Source organism: Helianthus annuus, chromosome 13, assembly GCF_002127325.2.
Source record: "Helianthus annuus cultivar XRQ/B chromosome 13, HanXRQr2.0-SUNRISE, whole genome shotgun sequence".
Taxonomy (NCBI): domain Eukaryota; kingdom Viridiplantae; phylum Streptophyta; class Magnoliopsida; order Asterales; family Asteraceae; genus Helianthus; species Helianthus annuus.
In genome coordinates, this window is record NC_035445.2 from 28,470,247 (window position 1) to 28,480,043 (window position 9,797).

Below are 9,797 nucleotides of genomic sequence, written 5' to 3' on the forward strand. Positions count from 1 at the left end.
CTCATCCAGAGTTACCAGTGCCAGGTATGCCAACATTTATCCCACTCAGACGGTCTACAAGAAACCGTCATCCTTCCACCCGTTATTCTACTGATGAGTATGTCTTGCTCACTGATGGGGGAGAGCCCGAGTGTTATGAAGAGGCGATGGAAGATGAACACAAAAGGGAGTGGGTTGAAGCCATGCAAGATGAGATGAATTCCTTGTATGAGAACAATACCTTTGAGTTAGTAAAGTTGCCCAAGGGCAAAAGAGCTTTGAAGAACAAGTGGGTCTACAAAGTGAAGACTGAAGAACATACCTCGAGGCCTAGGTACAAAGCCAGATTGGTGGTTAAAGGGTTCAGTCAAAGAAAGGGTATTGATTTTGATGAGATTTTCTCTCCAGTCGTGAAGATGTGTTCCATTCGAGTGATTCTTGGTTTGGCAGCTAGTCTTGATCTTGAGGTTGAGCAAATGGATGTCAAGACAACTTTCCTTCACGGTGACTTGGATAAAGAAATCTATATGGAGCAACCTGAAGGTTTTCAGGTTAAAGGTAAAGAAGACTATGTCTGTAAGCTTCAGAAAAGTCTTTATGGGTTGAAGCAAGCACCAAGACAGTGGTACAAGAAATTTGAGTCTGTTATGGGGAAGCAAGGCTACCGAAAGACTATTTCAGATCACTGTGTTTTCTTTCAGAGATTTGGTGATGATGATTTTATCATTTTATTACTCTATGTTGATGACATGTTGATTGTGGGCAAGAATGCAGAGAGAATTGTTCAGCTGAAGAAAGAATTAAGCAAGTCGTTTTCTATGAAAGACTTGGGCCCAGCAAAACAAATTCTTGGTATACGGATTACTAGAGATAGAGCTTCAAAGAAGTTGCACATGTCACAAGAGCAATACATTGAGAAGGTGCTTCGCAGGTTCAACATGGATAAAGCCAAATCGGTTAGTTCACCTCTTACTCCCAATTTTAAACTAACCGATAAAGATTGCCCTTCTTCGAAGGAGGAGATTGAAGACATGGATAAAGTTCCATACGCATCAGCGGTTGGAAGCTTGATGTATGCAATGGTGTGTACAAGACCTGATATTGCCCATGCAGTAGGTGTTGTTAGTCGGTTTCTGTCAAATCCTGGCAAGAAGCATTGGGATGCGGTTAAGTGGATTCTTAGGTATCTACGTGGTACTTCCAAATTGGGTATAACATTTGGGAATGAAGAGCCAATGCTTGTTGGTTATACTGATTCTGATTTGGCGGGAAACAAAGACAACATGAAATCCACTTCTGGATATCTGATGACTTTTGCAGGGGGAGCTGTCTCATGGCAGTCAAGACTGCAAAAGTGTGTTGCTTTGTCTACAACTGAGGCTGAGTATATCGCAGCAACAGAAGCATGCAAAGAACTGTTGTGGTTGAAAAGGTTTATGCAGGAGCTTGGCTTTATGCAACAGCGCTACGTGGTTCTTTGTGATAATCAAAGTGCCATTCACCTTGCTAAGAATTCTACGTTTCACAAGAGAACAAAACATATCGATGTGAAGTATCATTGGATTAGAGATGCTCTTGAAGACAAGTTGTTCGAACTTGATAAAGTTCATACCAATGATAATGGTTCCGATATGTTGACAAAATCTTTGGCAAGGGAAAAGTTGAAGATATGTTGCTCAATCGCCGGGATGGCGAACTCTTCCTCATAGGCCAAAAAGGGGGAGAATTGTTGGGTTTTTGGGCCAATGAGGAAGCCCAACAATTATTTTTATGGCCCACTCTTATTTTTCATGTATGGTTAAAAAGGAGTAGTAGGAGTTTCAGTTGTTAACACCCTAACAACACACACAAAAGTCACACAAAAGAAGAAGAAGTAATTTCCGTCATTTTCAAACCTAGCTGCAGAGATCTTCGATTTCCCGGAGATTGAACCGTTGGATCACTCTGATTTTTGGACACAGTCATCACGACATCAGGGCGACCTTATCCAACGGTCAGTTTGTCTTAATCACGTCCGGAAGTCTGTCTGCACAGCCTCTGTTCACTGCTGCAGATTTTGGTTATATTTCCTTCTTTTGTCTTTGTTCTTGATTCCATATGCTTGAAGTTGTTGATTCCAAGTGTATGATGTTTAGTGTATGCCTCTAGTATACCTAGGGAAGACTTTGTATTGCTCTAATTTGGTGATAGTGGATTTGAAGCGGCTCTAGTAGTCCCGTGGTTTTTACTCTCGTTTTTGAGAGGTTTTCCACGCTAAAATTTGGTGTTCTTGTTATTGTTTTCGGATTGTTTAGATTGTAGTCGATATACCCTATTTGTTTGCATCCTCATAGGCTCATTCAAGTTTGGGAAAATTGTTGGTCAAACGAAGTTTGCTTCCGCGTTTGTGTTTACCGTTTGTGACCGGGTTTCGCGTTTTTCCCATCATTGCAATCATGCACTCAAATATGGATTGTTCCCTGGGAGGTTGTATATACAAGCGCATCTACTACCACAGATATATTAATTGATTCATTTATCGACTTCATACCTTGTAATATAAAAAATAACTAAATTATATGTATAATAATAATTATAATTCATATAAATTAATTAATAAATGCTAAACGAGTCGAGCCCGAGCTGAGCTCGAGCTTTCGAAATAAAGCTCGAATCGAGCCGAGCCCGAGCTCAAGCTTTCATATGTTAAACGAGCTCGAGCTCGGCTCGTTTGCACCCCTAGTCTTCAATATATGTGTAGTCGTGTAAAAGTAGAAAAAATAAACAGGTTCATTAAGTAACTTAATCCTAATCGGACCAAAATCTGACCAAATTATGAACCCTAGACCATAATAAGCAGGTTTGGATCTACAAATGGAAACAAATGATGAACCCTAGACCAAAATATGATCAATATCGGACCAAAATCTGACCAGACTGAAACAATGACGAACCTGGGTGTGCGTTCTCGCGTGGCTGCGTTCTTGCGTGACCAAAATCGACCAAAAGCTGGGTTAAAACAATGGCGAACCTACAAAATTACGTAATCAGGTTAGTCACCACACACACATACGAAGAAGAAACAACATTATTTGAAGATGAAATAGATAATAGACGGCGATAGGTATGTCATGAAGCACAGTTGTGGATGTAGGGTTCCGATCTCCGGCGAAGATGGTCTGCTGTCAAGCTCCATAAACCCCTTATAGGGTTTGGGGTATCTTCTAGACGAAGGTGTTCTGGTATCTTCCAGATTTGAACAGGAGACCCGAGTGTAGGTTTGGGGATAAGTGGGGATTACGGAAAGAAAATGAGATCGAAAGAGATAGGATTAAAACTGAAATGAAGATTGAAGAGGCAAATTTGGGGTGGAGGGAATGTTTGAAATATTAGTGATTTTGAACCAATAAGGTAAAAAACATGGTCCACAAGACATATGTGATATATGGGGAGTTAAGTGTTAGCTTTGTTCACTTTTCCCATTTGAGACTAATTTTTAAAAATACATCAGTTTTCTCTCTAACATACTGAAAATGTGTCACTTCGGTTCAAAAATTAAAACACAGTTAAGTTAGACATGTTAAATGAAGGGTGTTATTGTCAATTCATATATCTTTTATTTTCACCTTATTTTATGAATTGACAATAATACCCTTCATTTAACATGTCTGACTTAACTTGGTTATAATTTTTGGACTGAAGTGGCACGTTTCCAGTATGTCGAGGAGGAAACTGGTGCATTTTTTTAAAATTGGTCTGAAATGGCAAAAGTGAACAAACCACAGGGACGAAAATGACAGTTAACTCTATTATTGGCCATTGTAATACATTAAGACCTAATATGGTCCATTAAGACATATGTGATATACTATTGAGTATTGTGATCCAATAAGGCCCAACATGACCTATTAAAACATATATGATCTACTATTGGTTATTGTGATCCAACAAGACTCAATATGGTCCATTAAGACATATGTGATCTATTATTAGCTATTCTGATACATTAAGACATGTGATTTACTATTGGTCATTGTAATCCAATAAAGCCCAATATTGTCCAGGAAGACATGTGTGATCTATTATGACCCATTGTAATACATTAAGACTTAATATGGCCCATTAAAACATATGTGATCTACTTTTGGCCATTGTGATCTAATATGGTCCATTAAAACATATGTTATCTACTATTGGTTATTATGATCCAATAAGATCAAATATGGTCCATTAAGGCATATGTGATCTATTATCAGCCATTGAGTTACATTAAGTCACAATATGGTCCATTAACACAGATGTGATCTACTATTGGCCATTGTGAAACATTAAGGCCCAATATGGTTTGTTAAGTCATATATAATCTATTATTATACATCGTGATCCATTAAGACCCAATATGGTCCATTAAGGCGTATATGTTATACTATTCCCCACTGTGATCCATTAAGGCCCAATTTGGTCATTAAGACATATGTGATCTATTATCGGCCATTGAGTTACATTAGGTCACAATATGGTCCATTAAGACATATGTGATCTACTATTGGCCATTGTGATACATTAAGGGCCAATATGGTCCGTTAAGTCATATAGAATTTATTATTGTACATTGTGATCCATTAAGACCCAATATGGTCCATTAAGGCGTATATGTTATACTATTCTCCACTGTGATCCATTAAAGCCCAATTTGGTCCATTGAGACGTATATGATCGACTATTGTCAATTGTGATCAATTAAGGCCCAACATGGTCCATTAGGACATATATGATCAATTATCGTCTACCGTTATCCATTAAGGTCCAATATAGTTTACTAAGACATATATGATTTACTTATGTTATTGTGATCCATTAAGGTCCTATATGTGCCAATAAGACCCATATGATCTACTATTATCCGTTGTGATCCATTAAGGACCTATATGGCCCATTAAGACGTATATGATATACCATATTTATTGATAGCGAATAGCGATAAGGTACCTATGTGCTACGTAGCAATAGTAATGAAATAGCGCTCACTATTTCGTGTTTAGCGATAAGGTAGTTGAAAATTTAGAAATAAAAAATAGCTATTTATGTATGTATGTATGTATATAATGTTAATCTTCTACTTTCTGTGAATAAATTTATAAGTTTAAAGAAAACTAGTGAAAATAGACAGGGTTAAACGTTAAAAATCATAAACTAATTTTTACATTTTTTATGTAATTTTTTTACAAGATTGAGGGACTAAATCTAAACTAGTGAAAGATAGAGGGAGGATATGTACCTTGTAGCGGCGTATGGCCAGTTCGCCACGCCATTCGCTATAGCGTACGTTATGGATCTACTGACATACAAGTACGAGGGACTAAATGTAAACTAGTAAAAAATAGTGGGTCCTAGGTTGTATTGGTTTACAAAATATTTACAATATGAACAAATAATCCTTATTATAAAGTGATAGATATATTGAAAAAGTTCAATACGATGCACATTTATTAAAGCAAAAAAAAAATATGAAGTTAATACGAAAGACGATATATGCACTAAAGAAATCATGCTTAATAAGAAGACCACATAGAAGGCATGCCTTTTGTGACTTTCAGAAGGTCAAACCTGGTAATTCTCATTAATTCATCTTCACATCACACACATCTTAAACTAATAGCTTTTAACAATCAACAAAAGCTCATATATCAACCAGCAAGATGATGCACAACTAAAAAGGGTCTCACAATCAAATATACATTTTCTTAAAACACAATCTCTATCATCGCTAGCCTGCAGCAGCAGTTCAAAACCCTAACAATCTCTATCATCGTTACTGCTCAATAATGTGATGGTATACACTTTGCTGAACTTCTCCGGCCCGCTCATGTATTGTGAAGATCCAAGATATCCCGGGTCCGAAAAGCAAATACAGGCTGCACCTTGCACTATTGAGCCACCCCTTTTCCACACCAACTGAGCAAACCCGCACCTCACAAAGATCTGTGATCGATTAATTCTGGATACCTCCCGCAAAACAGACATTCATTTGAGCAAACCCAAAATAAAATGGTTTTTGTATAGACTTCCTTACGAGATGCAATTAACAGGGCACGCTTCTATGGCCTCGTGAATTTTATTTTCAGGGTCACCCCATTGAGCTATGACCCGAGCTCTACTGTAAACAGATTGGATTGCGAATGTCTTTTCGGCCATTAAGGCGCATTTTAAGCAGCCAACCCATTTAACTTCATCAACAAAAACAGCTCTATTCTCACTCTCGGATCCATACCATACTGAGTAGATAGGTTTCCCTGTATACCCTTTGAAATCTGCGACCTTAGCTTGCTCCTGTATAAGAAATCAATATTTATCAGAATAAGGAAGATATTGTAAGTATGAAATCAATTCTCTAACAATAAATTCTACAAAGAAAAGTTACTTATAAGTATGAAATCACTATTTATTCGAACAAAATAATCAATGTCATCACCGATTGCCATCTGTTGCATTCAATCACAACAATAAATTCTACAAAGAAAAGTTGGAATTTAAGATTGGAGCTCAAGACATCGCAACTAATAACAATTCTCTAACAGCAGGATATGGATATTAATGTATTATCTAGGCTTTCTGGAACAAATAATCAATTTGAAGCACTTAACATGAATAACGGAAAACATGGTTGAGAAATATTCATGAATCTGAATACGAGAAATCACAGGACACACAAATTTAGCTTCAACGAGAATAATCAACTTTAAGTAATAAACGATCTAACAACCGAGCACATGTTTCAGAGATATTCACAAATTTGAATACGAGCAATCACAAGAACCACAAATATTAGCATCAATATGAATACTCAATTTGAAGTACTTAACGATCGAACATGAACAACCGAGCACATGCCTGAGAAATATTCACAAATCTGGATACAAGCAATTACAGGACACACAAATTTAGCATCAACAAGAATAATCAACCATGAGTAATTAACGTTCTAACATGAATAACCGAGCAGATTTTTGAAAAACATTCATAAATCTGAATATGAGCATTTACACTTTTACAGGACACACAATTTTAGCATCAACATGAATAAATTAACTTTAAGTAAACTAACATGAATAAAAGAACACATGTTTGAGAAATATTTATATAATTACAAACCTGAAGTACAAATTAGCATGAACTTGAATTCAAAAATCATCAGATTAAGCTTCAAATAACAAATTTAAACTACAAATGATCAATTATACTATTAAAGCATACCTTATCATACGAGAAACATGAAAGAGGATCAGATAAAACAGCAAAAGCTTCATTGAGAACAATAGCCATATCGTGTCCAGCCAAACCAGCTATATCCGGATGACATTTCTTCTGCAGAAACCGGTAAGTGTGTTTAATCGCCGATGATCGGAAGAACTATCGACGCCTAGGAGACCGTAGAGATCGAAATCTGTGATGGAATAAGATTAATAATAAACTGGTTTTTTTAAGTACAAGGGTAATTTGGTCATTTTACAAAAGTTAACAGAATAATTCTAACAATGTTAGAAATTTGGACTCAAATGGTTAAGAAAAGTGGCATGTTTAATTCTAACAATGTTATAAACATCACATGTTTGACAACTCAAACCGGCTGCGAACAGGCCTGCTGACCGGCTGCGGACATGCCTGCGTACCGGCTGAATACAGGCATGCGTACCGGCTGAGAGCAGTCTGTGAAAATACAGAGGTGAATACAAGAATCATGTTATGTTACCTTTCCGAAAGCACACGGATTCGACGAAACCATAACTGAGAATGTAGTATGATATCAGATTTGACCAATTTATGGGCAAATACAGAGCTTTTTCTACACCCGAATTACTCTATTCGGGTCGGTTTCGGATGCTATTCGGTTCGGTTATCGGGTTCTAGTCTGGTCGGACCTACTTATGCTCACCCCTACCCATCTATCTCGGCCCGATGTGACCCACAAAACCCCACTACGCTCACAAACTGCAGCAGCTCCCTAGACTCATTCCCATCCAAAGCCGCCTTCTTCCATTCCCACCTCCAGCCACATGAATCCCCTGCCACTCGGCTAGCCATTTCATTTTCAGCTAATTTATAATATATTGCCCATTTGTTGACCCATTTGACCCAGAATACTACTCATCGTAAATAAATGTTATTACAATCCTATACCATAGTAATAATAATAATAATAATAATAACCTTCTATAAACAAATTACGAGGTAATGTGTGTTAAAAAAACTTTCACAACTTTCGATTTGTTTGACCCGCATCATTTTAACTATTTTTTATAGAGCCTACTCGTTTAACCAGTTCCATTTCAGCTAATTTTTTTAAAAATTTATCCATTTGACCTGTTAAGAGAAAACATAAAACGCATCAACTTGGTCAAGCTAAAAGTACCTATTTCCATGTATTATTTGACCCGCATCATTTTAACTATTTTTTATAGAGCCTACTCGTTTAACCGGTTCCGTTTCAGCTAATTTGTTTTTAAAATTTATCCATTTGACCCGTTAAGAGATAAAACATAAAACGTTTGGGAACAGATGGAAAGTTTGGGAACAGAGGGAAGCATGGGATGTTTGGAAGGCACAAGGGAGGCATGTTTGGAAAGCACAAGATGTGGAAATGATTTGTGTATAAGCTTTCTTACTATCACTAGCTACATAGAACCATGTTTTTTGATTCATTTTGTGTGTACTACAGGTGTGGGTTATTAATGTGTTGTGAAATTGAAACCTCTTTCATGGTTTTATTGATTTGGTAATGTAGTAGTGAAATTCTCTTATAAATTTAGCATTATTCTTAATCAATAAACTAAAATCACTAAACAAACACTCTTAGTTTCACTGGCACTTCATGTAAACACTCTACAAACACAGCAACAGAATGCAATTAACTAATTAAGTATTAAATTATACCTCGGAGCCACTAATCTGACGCTGAACAACCAAAATAGACCGCCTTTTCCTCAATCCCTATCCGAAACAACCCTAGCTGCACTACCAGCATCATCACCGCCATTTCTCTTAGACACAGACCTCCTACGCCTCTTAGAATAAATTCACACTATCACCACCACCAGAAACAACAACAACCGAATTACCACCATTCAGACACCTTGAAACGGACCGCCGATAAATGGTTTAATATGTTATATTGATTTAAGCTTCCTTTTCTCCGATTGGCATATGTTCATTTAGCCCTTGTTATATATCTCATCGGATAAATGGCTTATTATATTGAATTTTGGGTGAAACTGGGATTTGGGGATTAGGGTTTTTGGTGAAAGAGAGACTATCTTTGTTGGAGAGAAGACGGTTGGGGATAGAGAAATGGAGTGGATAAAGGAGTGAAAAGGTTAGCCACCTAAAATAATTAAAGTGTGATTATAGAATACGTATAGCCACATTTTTTATGGTCACGATTAATAATTTTTAGCCACACAAAAAAACTTATAAGTGACTAAATAAACAATACTTTTTGTTATACAAATTTGAAAGTGGTTTATATGAATCATCTTTTAGCCACATTATTAAAAACCTATTATGACGGTTAGTAATATTTGGCCACACTATTCTACCGTGGCTAGTGATTGCCATATTTTTTATTGAAAGTGTGACTATAGGTTTCAAAAAAATGTGTTTTCGTCACATTAATTAAAAAATTAAACAAATATTGTGGCAATAGGTTATATTTGGCCACACTTTTTAAGTTGTGGCTAGACATGCTAGTAAATGTCACATTTTTTCGGAAAAGTGTGGCTAAAGGTTTCGAACTGATATACAATGGTCACATTAATAATAAATTGTGTGGCTAGAAGTATTTT

At 36.6% G+C, this 9,797-nt stretch overlaps 1 protein-coding gene across 4 annotated transcripts; it reads right to left on the bottom strand.

Annotated features, from left to right (window-relative positions):
* Positions 1-5,519: 5,519 nt before the first annotated feature.
* LOC110889090 (chaperone protein dnaJ C76, chloroplastic) lies at positions 5,520-9,340 on the bottom strand. 4 transcript variants are annotated; one of them, XR_002563393.2, is made up of 4 exons: positions 8,890-9,340; positions 7,709-8,032; positions 7,213-7,402; positions 5,520-6,288 (listed from the first exon to the last, which is right to left on the bottom strand). XR_002563393.2 is itself a non-coding variant. In XM_022136593.2 (4 exons), the coding sequence occupies exons 2-4, from the start codon at positions 7,739-7,741 to the stop codon at positions 6,028-6,030; spliced, it is 405 nt and encodes a 134-aa protein (XP_021992285.1). In that variant the 5' UTR covers positions 7,742-8,032; positions 8,890-9,336; the 3' UTR covers positions 5,520-6,027. The 4 variants fall into 4 exon arrangements, 3 of the variants coding, with proteins under 3 accessions (XP_021992285.1, XP_021992287.1, XP_021992286.1); XM_022136593.2 differs by having other exon boundaries at positions 7,213-7,323; positions 8,890-9,336; XM_022136595.2 differs by lacking the exon at positions 7,709-8,032 and having other exon boundaries at positions 7,213-7,323; positions 8,890-9,333.
* Positions 9,341-9,797: the final 457 nt, after the last annotated feature.

Bases quoted from the DNA above. Each gene is read 5' to 3' on its own strand.
- LOC110889090 (XM_022136593.2), bottom strand. From the start codon at position 7,741: ATGGTTTCGTCGAATCCGTGTGCTTTCGGAAAG. The intron at 7,324-7,708 runs GTAACATAACAT...CGGTTTCTGCAG, and splicing joins ATCCGTGTGCTTTCGGAAAG to AAGAAATGTCATCCGGATAT. The intron at 6,289-7,212 runs GTATGCTTTAAT...TTTCTTATACAG, and splicing joins CATGTTTCTCGTATGATAAG to GAGCAAGCTAAGGTCGCAGA.